General features: G+C 41.8%; 1 protein-coding gene across 1 annotated transcript in view; it reads right to left on the bottom strand.

Annotated features, from left to right (window-relative positions):
* The window catches only part of tnfrsf21 (tumor necrosis factor receptor superfamily, member 21), a 64,334-nt gene that overhangs the window by 8,412 nt on the left and 38,791 nt on the right, over window positions 1-17,131 (bottom strand). The window contains exon 4 of the mRNA XM_034698947.1: window positions 2,232-2,497. Coding sequence (XP_034554838.1) covers window positions 2,232-2,497 — 266 coding nt within the window. The remainder of the gene's footprint in view (window positions 1-2,231; window positions 2,498-17,131) is intronic.

The following is a 17,131-nucleotide window of genomic DNA, read 5'->3' as shown; positions in this document are numbered from 1 at the left end:
CGGACCACACTTGGCCACACTTGAAACTAACTTGAAATGAAGAAGCCGCTGAAGAGGCGAAACGATGTCAAGATCTTTACAGACCACAGCTACAGTTCTTGCATCAAATCATTACCAGGAAGATGATGATGGTTGTCGGGGCCAATAGTGACTGAAACATTTGGATGTATAATTCTAATTCCAGAGGAGCTCCCCACATGAGGCCCCTTCATTTTAAAGTGTTTTCTATCCTTTTTGAATTTTCAAATCTAGGGCAACAGATGTGCTCCAGTGAGCAGTTCAAGCTGGCTCCTTATGCATCAGAGCACACACACACACACACACACACACACACACACACACACACACACACACATATATTTAACAAAGCTGATCTTTACAGCAGAAATAAACATGTTTTCAGCCTGGTTAAAAAAAATGAATTTGGTCTGAATAGCTCATTTCTCTATCAGCACACTCATTGTTTTATAACTTATTCGTTTTCAAGATATAAGGTTTTGAGTTTTTCCATAATGGCTACGTTTACATGAGACTTTTAATTCCTCTTTAATTCCGAATTAAGATTAAATCCTCTTTAAAAAGATTTAAAATGACCTTGTAAACACCTAATTCTGAATGAAAATGATAATTCCGAATTAAACTTAAATCCAAAGTAAGTGTCTGGTTTATTCTGATTTTAAATCTGAATTGAATAATTCCTCGATCATGTATACGTTCATTCCGCTTTAAATTAATTCCGGTCGTTCTGAGCATGCTCGTTCCCTTGTCCTGTCGCGATGACGCACATATTCCGCGCTGGCGGGCTCATATTTCAGGCTGAGGTCGAGCAGCCGTTGCACTAACCGGCTTTGAATCGCCACAGTCCGGTCTCCCGCCTCCCTTCTGCAAGTCCTCTATCTCTCTTCTCCTCCTCATCTGACAAAAGTGAAGCAGTACGTTTGTGTCGAGCTGCTTTTTAACAACTATAGTCAAAATCAAAGCGACATTTGAACTTATTGTGTGATCTTCCGTGTTGTAACCGAAAATGAAAGAAGCAGGAACTGGAGTCTGTTTTCTTCCGGTAAACGTAAATACGTCACGCCCGCCCCTGTCCAATCAGAACCCTTCCCAACCCCCAGACCTTAAGAGGAATTGAATAAAAACAATTAAACGTGTTTTCCATGTAAACCTCAATTCGGAATTACTATTTCCATGTAAACACGAAGGAGAATACTTTAATTCCGAATTATTTAATTCGGAATTATTAATTCAGAATTAAAAAACATCATGTAACAGTACCCATTGAGAGGCACAGCTGACTTGACAGACACGCGGGAACACTGTAGCGAGGAGGCTAAAGGCTCTACTTAGACTTTGCCTCTTTTTGGGTCGACCTAAAGTTACGTTGAGTCAGCATTTCCAACAGTGGCGTCCTCCAGCCCAGCGGTTCTCAACCTTTTTGAGTCGCGACCCCCAATTTAACATGCACTGGTGTCCGCGACCTCATATGAAGCTGCCAGGGCCTTAGCTGGGACTGTAGCATAGTCACTGACCACCGTTTTTTGGCTCCTTAGTTCTTGCTCCCTGCGCCGAAAAAACTCAACTGGCTTGTCAATGAAGCCGCTGTGTTTTGTCTCCAAATGTCTCTTAAGTTTTACTGGTTTCAAGCTCTCGTTTGCCAGCACTTCAGAGCAAATGACACATTGTGGGTATTCTGCGTTGTTTTTAGTCATGTACGAAAATCCAAATTTAAGAAAGTCGGGCTGATATTTACGGAGCCTCGAAGCTCTGGAGTCAGCCGGTGTCGGCCCCAGTGCCTTCCGTTTCTCAGGGGGTGGTCCTGCTGTCAGACTGTCTGGTGATTGACTCTGAGACCCCTGCTGCTGACCCAAGTCTCGAGCTGGAACACTTTTTCTCTTAAGCCATCGCTCCATTTTACAGCATCAGAAAGCTAGCAAACTTGTTGCAAAATGTAGCGCGAGGTTAATGGTTTGTTTTTCTTTGTCTTTTTTCCCGCCGTGGGTCACGGAGCATGATCTCACGCGCACAGGTCAATTCATACAAATTTAGTTGATACAATGCATTTTGAAAAAGTAATGAAGCACAAAGCAACTAGAACAGCTCCCTGACTGAATTTCTGTAATATAATATTAGATATATTTTTCGCAAATTATTTGGCGACCCCCAGAAATCATCTCGCGACCCCCATTGGGGTCGGGACCCCAGGGTTGAGAATGGCTGCTCCAGCCTACCTGTGGGTTGTCCTCCAGCACACAGCGGATCTTCTCCACCACGTCAGCGCGGTGCTGTCGATGAAGGGCATTTATGAGCTTGGCGAGGTTGGCATCGCTGTCCCGGATTGTCCAGTGCTGTAGGGCAGCGTACGCTCGCTCGTGATCTGATGAGTACCCATTGGAGAAGGCTGCCATTTCCCTCTCAGTGGCGTTGGCCAGCAGCTGATAGATGTCTATCCACTGCGTCCCCACCTGGGCCGCCACCAGCTTCAGAATATCAACCCCTGAGTGGATAAAAAAGAGGAGAACAGCCAAGTCAAGCTCTGCAAGTCAGTCATGATTTGTGAAGAGATGGCATGTTGAGGGGGCTTAACTGTCCCAGCGAGAACATCAACATGTGGCACATCTGTCGTCCTGAGAGGAACTGTTGCTGTAATAACAAGCTTTCAAGTCATGTGAGAAATAAGGAGTCAACATCTTTCGGCCGCATGCATCCGTGACCTCTTTCTTTCAATCAGGACCAGTGTTCATTTTGGCAGCTATTTTAGATTTAGTCTTAGTCTTAGTCTTTAGACGACAATGCCTGATAGTTTAGTCACATTTTAGTTTTTTCAGCCCTTTATAGTTTTAGTTTAAATTTAGTCGACAAAAAATCTAAACATTTTAGTCTTTTGATTTTTGCCAAAACATTTTCACCCTTTAAATAATTAATGTAGTGGATCAGATATCAGTATCAGGGTTGTACCAAGTGTTAAAATCGTCAACATTTCACTCCTTTAACACTTTTGTGTAATATCTTCAGTTAAATAATTCAACCTGTCCCTGCTAAAAAGTCAAAAGAAAACATTCTTGATGTGACCACTGTGAAGATATTTTGATTCTCTTGATTCAAATAAAAATGCCATGAACACAATATAAGGGCTGTATTGCACATTTACAACGGTCCTTGAACGCACTGGACAGTCAGTCAGTTCACGGCACTCTGAAAGCATCTTCATCTTTGATGACAAGGAGTTGACGAAAACTTACTAAATGTGTCTGATGTATCACCAAACTGGAACAAATCAAGCTGAAATAAATAAAATAATAATGTTTCATGATAACAATAATAATGTTTAATTATAATAATAATAGTAATGTGTATCATATAATAATAATAATAATAATAATAATAATAATGATAATAACAATAATAAATAAAATAATAATAATAATAAATTATAACTGTTAATATTAGACTTTTTAGACAGTAGAATTTAGATTTTTTTGGCCCCTTTGGGAAATACTTCTTCACAGACCCTCCTGTGCTACACAGACATATACATCACGAAAATAACTCAAAATAAACTATTATTATTATTATTATTATTATTATTATTATTATTATTATTATTATTATTATGCCAAATTTCGATAATACAAATCTTTGCTGGTTCTCTTCATTAAAAAAACAACATTCTCCCACCACCCACTGAAGCACACTGTAGTAAATGGCCTGACTCCTCTCAGGGCATTAACACAGATTTCATTCTGCCACTTTTGATGAGGATTAGGTTGATCCCTGAATCATGTTTGGTGGAGCAACCATGCTTCGTGCCTTCTTACAGGATTGAGTGAGACTGCACTAGAGCAGGGTCGCCCAACCTTTTCTGAACCATGATCTACTTTCAAAGTTACCAGTCTGCCAAGATCTAGTCCAGTCTTAGCACTGGACTGTTGCACTCAGGGCCCTTCATCTCTCACACTTTTTGGATTCGTCCTCTGGATGAGAATAATACATGTTTGCTATTTCACCAATTCATCCGTCATTTTTGTGCTTTGAAGGGTAAAGAGGCTAAACTGGCTGATGATCAACAGCTATCCACTACCACTCAGACTCATGCCCGACAGGTTCATGCTCTGTCGCAAGAAGAGGGAAACTTCAATGTGTTTAAGCCAGTCTGTGTTTTTTCTGTGATGCGTTGCCGTGTATCAGACAGGGAAACAATGATACACATTGTTCTCTACACCTCTGAGAATCAGCCTGGTGCATGGATCTGCAACACTTGAAGGTAAATGATGGTGTGTAGAACTAAAACATGTTCATTCAACCTCATTTTGCAAAGCATGGTCACAAGTGAAACCTCTCGTGAATGCTGTAGGGGCTCAGAGGACCTTGCGTGCCGGCCTCCTCTGCAAAGAGACTGTTGACTCACATTCATGTCATAAGCCATAACACACAGTGACACAGTAGTAATCCCCCTGCTCTGCCTCATGCCTCATTGCCACTGTAGCTGAGCATCTTTTAATGACCCATATAAGTCACGTGATGCCTCCGTTTGTAAGCCAGCGGATATGTTTGTGTGTTAGCTCTGGTGGGTAGTATTGAGTGTGTTCGTTTGCATGTATAAGAGAGTATGCATTTGTTCCTGTACAGTAGACTCAGAGTAGAGTACAGTAGAGCTCTTCAATCTGTTAAAATCTGAACTGTCAAGATGTTTGTATCTCCAATCTTTTCAAATTGTCACACAAAGCAAAAAGCGAACTGAGAGCTTCTCATTAGTCGTCCTTCACTATATTCAAGTGTTACTTTAGCATGTAACAGCAACAAATAGTGTGGTACTAAATGTGTTAGCATGCATTGAATCTAATAAACAGTACTGTCACTTGAATTGAACCAAAATTAAACAAAATGAGCTTGTAATGAAATATTCATCCAATCAGCAGACAGCTAAGTGTGTCAGTTTGTTCTGACCCCAAAAGATGGCCATCCCCTCATACAGGCAACACTGACTCACACTAACTTATGAGCTGAGGCTAGCCTGAAATATATGCATCACTCTATTCCTCAGTGTTAAACAAATCACCCCCAGCAAAGTTTCTGTAAATAAAGAAGTGGGTCACTTAGACCAGAACTGTATTATGTGCGTATTTATCATAGCCTGTAGAAAATATGGACGTAGTATCCGTGACGTCACCCATCTGTTTCTGAACAGTTTTGAAGCCCATCGGCTGCGGCGGCCATATTGCTTCTGTCGAGCCAGTGTGACGTAAAGGGACGGGCTTTGAGCCTCCTAGCCAACAGCTGCAGTGTTCCTGCAGGCAGCTGTGCCTCTCATTGGAAGACTAGTAATCTCATGTCTTCAAAATTGCCGCATTGGAAAAAAAAATCACCCCCCTCACAGTGAGAGGACATCGAGAAATTAGCTATTCAGACTACACTCGTCTTTTGTACCAGGCTGTAAACATGTTTATTAATGCTGCAAAGATCGTCTTTTTCCTATTCATGTGTATGTGACTTCCGGTAGTTCCGGAGCCAGACACAAGCGGATCCTCGATGAACTGCAGCTTTTAACACTTCCGCATTGACTCATATTTTTAGACCGGAGGTTGCCGCTTGGTATTTATTCAAAGTTGGACCTTTAAATTGAGGCCTGGCGAGGCCCCAAGTGGACACAAGGAGCTGCCGTTTCTTGTGCTTCTGTATTGGCTTCATTTCTTGACAGCAAAGGTTTCTGCTTGGTGTCTGTTTAGATTGACCCTTTAACGGCTGGATGATGCAGTGGACATTGTGGACAAAATAGCAGGCAGTTGTTCAGGTGTACAAACAAACTCCAGTGCTTATTAAACACAAACAGCAACAGCAGTACATCAGGCTCCAACTAACAGTGACCAACAGACAGATTGTAGCTTGCACCTTTTATATCATGGCACTAATTGGCCTCCTGGACCAAACCATCTGGAGGTGTTCACAAAATTACGGATTTATTCTCAAATGAGCTTGGATACCGTACACTGTTTTCTCACTTTGTGTCACCAATATTTACAACATTCAATAAAAATAACACTTCCTAAAATACACCTAAAAATGATATTTAAAGGGGACATATCACGCTTTTTTCTTCAATATATATTGGTCTAAGAGGTCCCCAAAACATGTCTTTAAAGTTTATGCTCAAAAAAACACTTTGAAATCAGATTTTGGCATGCCTGAAAAGTCCTCTTCTTCATTCCTCATCAGAACACTCTGTTTTCTCTCTGACCACGCCCCCTCAGGAAGTGGATGTGCCTCGGCTCTCCAGCACGTTGATCTAATGTTTACATGTTGGCTGAATATACACGGCTGCTCAGAGATCGCGTTACTTCAACCCTCTGAATCTGATCCTGACGGAGAGGCGCCTGCAGCAGGACCTTTCTGAACCATTGGTCACAGATTTAGTGTTTCTTGTTGTTTTATTTATCAGTATGTAGACGTGTGTCGTGGTACACAGCTACGAACATGTAGCTATGTGGCTATGCTAACTAGCGCTAGCACTTATCCATGATAAATAAAAATCATCCACTAGATCTTCAAATCTGCAGACGTGGGGAGTAAAACCGACCTTTGTGTTTATTAAGACAGCCTACAACTAGCATGCCTCCCTCCTAAGCTCCTTGTTAGCACACATGTGTGCAGGTAATGAAAAACGGAGGAGGGATTCAGTATTGTTTTATACAGTCTATGGGCTGAACAAGCTCCGAGCTCTGACTCCGTGACAGACCGGATATTGTTGTTACGTAACAAAAACACTGAAGTCTGAAACGGCTCGTTTCACACACATTTACAGAAAGGTGGAGAAATCAGAACAGGGGCAGAATGGATTTTTTTCATTCTCGGGGGGTTTGTAGACATGCCAGGGAAACATATTTCAGGTAGAGAACCATTAAAAAGTCAATTTTGCATGATATGTCACCTTTAATTACTTCCCATGCCCCACTAAATTTGGACTCCCCCCTGACCGATTTGTGCATTGGTGCCACCCGAGAACATTAATCTTGGTGTCCGTTGCTCGGGGCATCTTTTCGCTGGAACACCATGGAGCGGACACAGAACTGCAACAACAGGTGAACACACAACTTCTATACATTTGCACTACTGCACTGGCACACTTAGCGTTAACACACACACATTCACGTTCATATTCACTGCACACATGATTAATTATTGCTGATGTTAAACATCGTAATGCGGAGCCTTCTCACTCTCCTCTTCTCCAGGTGGAGCAGCGCCATCAAGCCGGCAACCTCCGGACAACCACACCTCAATCACGCACCATGGTTTGAATAATACGGTTCAACAATGAATCAATAAATAACAATAATAAATACAAAAATGTGCAAATATACTGTGCAAAGATCGCTAATAAAGTGTAAAGTGCCATCAATAATGTCTGTTGTCGTCCTGAACCTGCCGGAGACCTCTGTACAAACACCAATTTGTTTTAATCACTCCTTTGTACCCTCACACTTAGACAAATCCTACCATGTCTGGAGAGAGAAGGGTTTGGTCTCCATTGAGAACTTGTATATTAACGGACGGTTTGCATCGTTTGCTCAGTTGAGAGATGAATTCAGTTTACCCCAGTCAGACTTTTTTCGTTATTTACAAATAAGACATTATGTCCGATCTAAAATCCCAAACTTTGAATCCCTTCAGGTGGAACATTCTTTTTTTGACACCTTAAAGACCCCCCCTGACTCCAGACATCTTATCTCTAAATTTGTCAGTCTGTATGACGCTGGTACCCCAGCTCACACTATTAAGATCAGAGATACTTGGAAAGAGGAATTGGGTATTGACATATCTGAAGCCATGTGGGATGACAGTCTATCTATGATACAGTCTTGCTCTATAAGCAGCAGGCATCAGCTCATTCAGTTTAAGGTTGTCCATCGTTTACATTATTCTAAATCAAGGTTGCATAAGTTCTACTCCTCTGTCTCCCCGTTGTGTGACAGATGCAAGATTTCTGAGGATACATTGTCTCATGCCTTTTGGTTTTGTCCTTCACTAACTGATTTTTGGTCCAAGGTATTTGACTGGTACTCTAAGGCCTATAAAAGACTCTTTCAGCCAGAACCTGGACTTGCAATCTTTGGCTGTTCACAGTCCACTAAGGATCTCTCCTCCTCTGTGCGACGATCACTAACACTGGGGATGATAGTTGCCAAGAGACTTATTTTGAGGCAATGGAAGTCCCCATCCCCTCCTTCTTTTCAGGAATGGATTTCTAACATGATGTCAGTCATACAAATGGAGAGACTAAGGTTCCTGCAATCTAGCTCTGTGAAGACATTCTCAGCTATCTGGAGCCCGTTCCTTGCCTTTTTGGATGAGGCTGACGTGTGATGAAAGTGGAGTATTTCTTTGTATATGCAGACTTGACGCATAGCACTCCAGAGTACGCATCTTAATTGGCAGCTTTGTATGGTCTTTTATGTTTGTTTATTTTTTATTTTATTTTATTATTTTTTTGTTTCTCTCTGCTTTCTCTCTACATTATTTATGTGTGTATGTATGTGTATGCATACGTATGCATGTGTGTGCATATGTGTGTTTATGTGTATATATGTATTTCTATTTATTTTATTACTTATCTTCCTTTATTTTGTTATTTACAATCATCTCTCAACTAACATTTTCTTCACGTGTTTTCTATTACTTTATTTGTCTGTTTTTTTATTTTTCATATTATCAATTTTATTTTATTTCATTTCACATGTCTGAGCCCCTGTTTGATTGTATTTGTTTTGTCTTGTTACATTACAAAAGTTACAAATAAAATATTAAAAAAAAATAAAATAATAATGTCTGTTGTTTTATAAAGTGCATGAGCCCAAAGCCATTGTGCATTGTGCATTAATGTGCAATGTCCATTGTGCAATACATGACAAACACCGTCAGTCAGGAGTAGTGTAAATTCACCTTTTATAAGATGCAAATGTTAAAACTGTTTAATATCCAGAAGCTTGTGTTGATGAAGCTTCTTTTGCTGATAGGCACCAATTATACTGCCCGTCCCAAAAAAAGCTGCACACTCTATGATTATTTTGGACCGCCTTTAGCTTTGAGTTCAGCATGCATTCGCCATGGCATCGTTTCGATAAGCTTCTATAACGCCACAAAGCTTATTTCCGTCCAGAGTTGCATTCATTTTCCACCAAGATCTTGTATTGATGATTGGAGAGTCGTTGTGCAAAGTCTTCTCCAGCAGATCTCAAAGATTCTGCATGGGGCTGAGGTCGGGACTCTGTGGTGGCCAATTCATGGGTCTCATGCTCCCTGAACCACTCATTCAAAATGGCCCTCATTGATCAATCTGGTGTGGAAACCAGCACAGATTAGGGTGCAGATATCAGCTTACGACAACGTTCACATGTCATTTATGAAACGTGCATATCTGGGTCAATCACGGCGTAGGACTGATGGAATGTTAAAGCTGGGGTTGGTAGTCAGATTTAGATCCACTTTTTGTTATACTGGTTAAAATGATCTTTCTGTCCTGATGGTAATCAATACATAATGTGTTCTTAAAAAAGAGGTAAAAAAAAGCTGCTATCTACAGCCGGAGTAAACCTGGGAAAACACCAACCAATCCCTGCCATCAGGAGCCAAATGATGAAACCAATCAAATCCTGTCCTGCCGTTCTGCCCGCCTCCTGCAGAGCGTACATTTCATGTTTGTTTGTGTTTTTAACTTTCACTATGAGAATGTTTTGGTGTTGTTTTGAATCAGTCACCATCATATGGTCGTGAATCAGCGGCGCTCATGCATGTGAACGGGGGTGTCGTTTTGGAGGAGCTCCGATGGGAGGGGTTCAACGGAGTCCTGATGAAATGCTACATTCAAATTCATGCTAGTTTTCCGTGACTACCAACCCTAGCTTTAATAAAATGAATTTCGACATGGAGGGACGCTATATGGTAAAAAACACGTAGCCTGGGCAAGACATCACTTGTGCGCAATTACGCACGAGGCAAACCGGAGTGTTACATTAATTATTAATAACTCCAGACGTGCCGACAGGTTTTGAACTCATGTGAATGAATGTTCTTTGGTCTTAAATGGTCAGATGCCACACACACACACACACACACACACGCCATTCATCCAATAAAATAGTCAGAAGTAAAACAATGGTCTTCATGGTAAATACTGTCATCAATCACATCTTTCTAAAAAATAACTAAACCTATTTCAAACGCTAAAGTTTAATTCAGTTTCCTACGATGAATTTACACATTTGTTTTTTTTCTGTTTAAATCACCAACAATATTTTCTAAAAAGACTTAACTGTGAACGTTGAAGTGTTGATGGATGGATAAAGAAAACACATTTATTACATGAAGGAATCAGCTGACAGCTCGCGCTGCTGAACGTCATTTCAAAAGCATTTTGCAGGGCTTGATAGAGAGCGAAATGTCAAATACATTTCAGGTGTAATATCTAATTTAATGATCCAAATATTAATCTATGATCCTCTGTATGTGTGTCTTAAAATGCACTGTACTAATACGTGCTAATTCTCCTCCACAGACAGATTTACTTTACTGCAGCGCGCTCCACACTGACATGAAAACTTGCGTACACGGACTGAGACCTGGTGTGGGATTTGAGCGTATCCTCCATCTACGTTCAAAATGATAAATGGCAACCTTTGCGTGAAAATGGTCGTACACCTTGTTTTCGGTCATATGCACGTTTGATCAATGAGGGCCAATGTGAGCCCAACGAATCCTGGCATTGTCATCTTGGAATATGCCCGTGCCATCAGGGAGGAAAAACTCCATTGATGGAGAGACCTGGTCCTTCAGTACACTCAGGTAGTCTGCTGACCTCATTCTTTGAGCACATAATGTTGCTGAACCTGAACCTGGACCTGACCAACCCAGATCATAACACCGCCCCCACAGGGTTGTACAGTAGGCCCTGGGCATGATGGGTGCATCACTTCATCCGCCTCTCTTCTTACCCTGATGCACCCATCACTCCGGAACAGGGTCAATCTGGACTCGCAAGACCACATGACCTCCTTCCATTGCTCCAGAGTCCAGTTTTTATGCTCCCTAGCAAATCTCCTGAGTAGTTTACTTTGCTTGATGCAGGCTGATAATCTGACCCTTCTGAAACAGATTAACATCCTCTCCACGACCACAGGATGTGTCTTCTGACCTGGTTGTTTAAGAAGTGAGAAGCTACTAATCAGCTCGGGTTACATAAATTGTTACCAGCTGAAAAATATTAATCACTGCAGTAATTATCCAATGGAAGGGTCTGACCTACTTGCTCCATTAAATCCAGGTGGTGACTTTTATTTTGGACGGGCAGTGTAAAAAACACATCTCGGACTCAAGGACAGACTAATAGAAATGTCAACACGAAGCACAAGCAGGAACAATTGTTGTTGTGAAAGGTTCATGCAGAGAACGAGGCGGGTTATAGCTCTCAGCTAAGAGCATCATTGATGGGTCAAACCCACAACAACAGCACTCAGCTGTCACACAGCAAACCCACAGACAGCCAGCAGGACGGATCACACTGGATCAAGGTCCTCTGAAGTGCACACTGCATCTGTGATGGAGTGATGATGCAACAGACCAACTCAACAGGTCAACACATAGAAGAGTCAGAAATGTTCAAGAAACACATCCAAAACAGCAAACACCTGAGCCTGCCTCCAACAGCCTGACTAAACTGGACTGCCATGACCCGGCTGTTAGAGGGATTGTCAACATGGTAGACTGCAGCACCACCTGGGACAGCTTATCATCCAGCTGTTTATTATTCCTTCTTCTCCGGATATGAGAGCAACACAAAGCAAACAGGTTCTGTGTTGATAAGATAAGATAAGATAAGATACTCCTTTATTCATCCCACAACGGGGAAATTCATGGAGTTACTGCAGCAAACAAGAAGGTGTACAGTGCAAGAATTTCAACAAGAATACATACAGTCATGGCCAAAAGTTTTGAGAATGACACAAATATTACATTTTCACAAAGTCTGCTGCTTCAGGGTTTTTAGGTGTTTTTGTCAGATGTTTCTATGGTATAATGAAATACAATTAGAAGCATTTCATAAGTATCAAAAGCTTTTATTGAGAATTACACAGAATTCATGCAATAAGTCAATATTTGCAGTGTTGACCCTTCTTTTTCAAGACCTCTGCAATTCTCCCTGGCATGCTGTCAATCAACTTCTGGACCAAATCCTGACTGATGGCAGTCCATTCTTGCATAATCAATGCTTGGAGTTTGTCAGAATTTGTGGGTTTTTGATTGTCCACCCGCCTCTTGAGGATTGACCACAAGTTCTCAATGGGATTAAGATCTGGGGAGTTTCCTGGCCAAGGGCCCAAAATCTTAATGTTTTGTTCCCCGAGCCATTTTGTTATGACTTTTGCTTTATGGCAAGGTGCTCCATCATGCTGGAAAAGGCATTCTTCATCACCAAACTGCCCTTGGATGGTTGGGAGAAGTTGCTCTGGGAGGACGTTCTGGTACCATTCTTTATTCATGGCTGTGTTTTTAGGCAAGATTGTGAGAGAGCCCACTCCCTTGACCGAAAAGCAACCCCACACATGAATGGTCTCAGGATACTTCACTGTTGGCAAGAGACAGGACTGATGGTAGCGCTCACCTCGTCTTCTCCAAACAAGCCTTCCTCCAGGTGCCCCAAACAATCGGAAAGGGGATTCATCAGAGAAAATGACTTTACCCCAGTCCTCAGCAGTCCAGTCCCTGTACCTTCTTCAGAATATCAGTCTGTCCCTGATGTTTTTACTGGAGAGAAGTGGCTTCTTTGCTGCCCTCCTTGACACCAGGCCTTCCTCCAAAAGTCTTCGCCTCACTGTGCGTGCAGATGCACTCACACCTGCCTGCTGCCATTCCCGAGCAAGCTCTGCACTGGTGGTGGCCCGATCCCGCAGCTGTAACACCTTCAGGAGACGGTCCTGGCGCTTGCTGGACTTTCTTCGGCGCCCTGGAGCCTGTTTGGCAACAATTGAACCTCTCTCCTTGAAGTTCTTGATAATTGGATAGACGGTTGACTGAGGTGCAATCTTACTCGCTGCTATAAACTTCCCTGTTAGGCCCTTTTTGTGCAATGCAATGATGGCTGCACGTGTTTCCTTGCAGGTAACCATGGCTTACAGATGAGGAACAATGGTGTCATGCACCATCTTCCTTTTAAAGTGTCCAGTCACTCAATCATGACAGATTGATCGCCAGCCTTGTCCTCATCAACACCCACACCTGTGTTAATGTGTGTGACACCTTTGTGTCATTGAAATGATGTTAGCTGGTCCTTTTGTGGCAGGGCTGAAATGCAGTGGAAATGTGTTTTTGGTGATAAAGTTCATTTTCAAGGCAAAGAGGGACTTTGCAATTAATTGTAGTTGAGCTGATCACTCCTCATAACATTCTGGAGTATATGCAAATTGGCATTATAAAAACTGAAACAGCAGACTTTGTGAAAATTAATAGTTGTGTCATTCTCAAAACTTTTGGCCATGACTGTACATAAAAAAAAAGAAGAAGACATTGACACACTGACGAGGACAGTGAAGTGAGTCAACATCAAAAACATCACATCGTCCTCATGTTAACCTGAATTACTGAAAACATTGTTTACATGTCTGTAGATCTGTTTACAGATCCCATCAGGCCCTCAGCCAGCCCACCCACCTAAATCCACTCCTCACAATCAAACCCAGGCTGCGCTGAGAGCAGGGTACCTCAGCCCACCCTGTGCAGCACACCTCAGTGTATCCTAATATCTGGTTACCCACTGGGCTTGGATGTGGAACTTGGCATTATTAACAGTGTGGATGTTTAACGAGGGAGAATGTTGGACAACCTCATGTTTTCTTCACAGCCGACATTAAACTCTGGAGAACTGTGAAGAATATATCGAGGGACTACAACAGGATCAAGTACGTCTGAACAGTTTTCTAAAGTATGCTATGAGTTCTGAGATTACTGTTTTTATTGTTTTTACTGAGGTGTCATGAAGACATTTTAAAACCTAAATATATTTATTACCCGACTCTCTTACTGATCTTCCGGTTGTGTAAGACGCTTGATTCTGATTGGTCCAAACCCCTTGACAGCGGTTATTAACTTTCACTAACATGAGCAACACCAGAGACAAACTGATCACACGTCATGTCAAATCAATCCACAGAAAAGAGTTCAGACACATTTAGCTTCTGCTTGTTGACACCATAGACCGTAAGGTGAGGTAAAACCGTTAGCTTTAGTTAGCATCAAAATAATGTGGCTTACCGTTAGCTTAGGTTAGCATGCTAAATCAGCAGGCTACAGACTTTTTCATCTTGGATCCTGTCCATCAATATGATGAAGGAGCGGAGCAGGTGAGAGAAACTTTAGGTTAGTGATCTCTCCAAAGAAAGTTAAACCATGAGTGGTGGTGATGATAGCAGCAGGGTTCAAAGTTGTGACATTAGTTTCTTTTTAAAGGTGTGTGAACCACAGAGCTCAGAGAAGAAGGAGAGCTGAATGAGGACAGTTTCATGTTCAATCCACCACAACAGGCAGAGAAGAATCCATCACCATGGAACGATCACTGACGAGGAATCACTGGGACTATTTATAAAAACTGTAAACATAAATCATTTAAATCAATAAAATCATCTTTAATCAATGATTTTAGCTACGTGTTTGTATCTTAAAGGTGACATATCATGCAAAATTGACTTTTTAATGGTTCTTTACCTGAAATATGTGTCCCTGTCTACAAACCCCCCGAGAATGAAAAGAATCCATTCTGCCCCTGTTCTGATTTCTCCACCTTTCTGTAAATGTGTGTGAAACGAGCCGTTTCAGACTTCAGTGTTTTTGTTACGTCACAACAATATCCGGTCTGTCACGGAGTCAGAGCTCAGAGCTTGTTCAGTCCATAGACTGTATAAAATAATACTGAATCCCTCCTCTGTTTTTCATTACCTGCTCACATGTGTGCTAACAAGGAGCTTAGGAGGGAGGCATGCTAGTTGTAGGCTGTCTTAATAAACACAAAGGTCGGTTTTACTCCCCACGTCTGCAGATTTGAAGATCTAGTGGATGATTTCTATTTATCATGGATAAGTGCTAGCGCTAATTAGCATAGCCACATAGCTACATGTTCATAGCTGTAGCTGTAGCTGTAGCTGTGTACCAAGACACACGTCGACATACTGATAAATAAAACAACAAGAAACACTAAATCTGTGACCAATCCTTCAGAAAGGTCCTGCTGTCTTTCTGGCAGAGGTCGGTTTTACTCCCCACGTCTGCAGATTTGAAGATCTAGTGGATGATTTTTATTTATCATGGATAAGTGCTAGCGCTAGTTAGCATAGCCACATAGCTACATGTTCGTAGCTGTGCACCAAGACACACGTCTACATACTATAAATAAAACAACAAGAAACACTAAATCTATGACCAATCGTTCAGAAAGGTCCTGCTACAGGCGCCTCTCCGTCAGGATCAGATTCAGAGGGTTGAAGTAACGTGATCTCTGAGCAGCCGTGTATATTCAGCCAACATGTAAACATTAGATCAACGTGCTGGAGAGCCGAGGCACATCCACTTCCTGAGGGGGCGTGGTCAGAGGGAAAACAGAGAGTTCTGATGAGGAATGAAGAAGAGGACTTTTCAGGCATGCCAAAATCTGATTTCAAAGTGTTTTTTTGAGCATAAACTTTAAAGACATGTTTTGGGGACCTCTTAGACCAATATATATTGATGAAAAAAGCGTGATATGTCCCCTTTAAGTTAGTAGCCGGGTAATAAGCAGCTACTGACTTCGTGTCTGGGTCTTGTCTCACCCCACCAGAGGGCACGCCCCCCCCCCCCCCCTCTGGTTACACTTCTGTCTCAGAACTAGGGCTGGGCGATAATTTGATGATGATAATTATCATGATAAAATTTTTCTCAATATAAATATAACAATTCTGTAATTACACCCCACCAACCACTAGAAAGGGGGGGTTTGTTTTGCGTTTTGTCCAAGCGGCAACCTCTGGTCTCAAAATATTCATCGAGCGTCCGCTTGAAACACAGGAAACCACATACACACCCATTCAAAGAAGACGATCTTTACAGCATTAATAAACATGTTTACAGCCTGGTACAAAAAACAGCTTGGCTCTACTTAGCTCATTTCTGTATCTGCACACACTGTACGGGGGGTGAATGTTTTTATAACGCAACAGTTCAGAAGATATTAAGTTGGGGACATCACGGATACTACATCCAGTCTATGGTTGCCGCCCAACATTAGACAGAAGAAGAAGACGGAATTGAACAGCCAATCCTGTCGCAGGGTGAGAGGTAGGCTGGGCTTAAAGACATTTGGAGCAGAATGTAAACACAGCTGAAACGAGCAACAGCGTCACTGAATAAAACTTGATCTGTAATTATTGATATCGACTAATATGAAATATTTTATCGTGAAAACATCCTTTTCAATATCGCCCAGCTCTACTCTGAACATCATGATGTTATTCACTTTTGTATTCAGACTTTATTTTTTTGTTTTTCTCATATTCTTATTCACATATACTCAATTGAATGATCATGGAATAATTGGCCACACCCCCTTATGGTAGCACTAAGCTTTGGACATGTGAAAGAAATAGTGACCAAGTTTTGTTGTATTTCTCAACTGACCCTCGTAGGGAGTGCCTCATTTTTTCTAGTTTTAGGAACATAATCAGGTCATGAATCCACCGAGATAAGGCCGGGGAGGTCTTACTCTTCCAATTGAGCAGAATGAGACGGCGGGCTATCAGAGATGCAAAAGCAATTGCATCTCCGTAAGGCTGAAAGATCTTTATACCTCCTTCCACCACACCAAAAATCGCAGTTAGAAAGTTGGGGTGAATAGCTTCTCCACCAATTACTGAGAGTGAACTGAAGACTGAAGTCCAAAAATTGGCTAATGATGGACAGGACCAAAACATGTGGCCCAGGGTGACTGGAGAGAATTGACATCTGGGACACACTGGGTCCACGTTTGTATAAAACTTTGCAAGTTTATCATTTGAGTAGTGAAGCCGGTGCACTACTTTGAACTGTATTACTCCATGCCGGATACAGAAAGATGAGGTTT

This window comes from Notolabrus celidotus, chromosome 13 (genome assembly GCF_009762535.1).
Source record: "Notolabrus celidotus isolate fNotCel1 chromosome 13, fNotCel1.pri, whole genome shotgun sequence".
NCBI classification, from domain to species: Eukaryota; Metazoa; Chordata; class Actinopteri; order Labriformes; family Labridae; genus Notolabrus; species Notolabrus celidotus.
The sequence above is the reverse complement of the archived record's forward strand: the minus strand, read 5'-3'. Positions and strand labels throughout refer to the sequence as shown.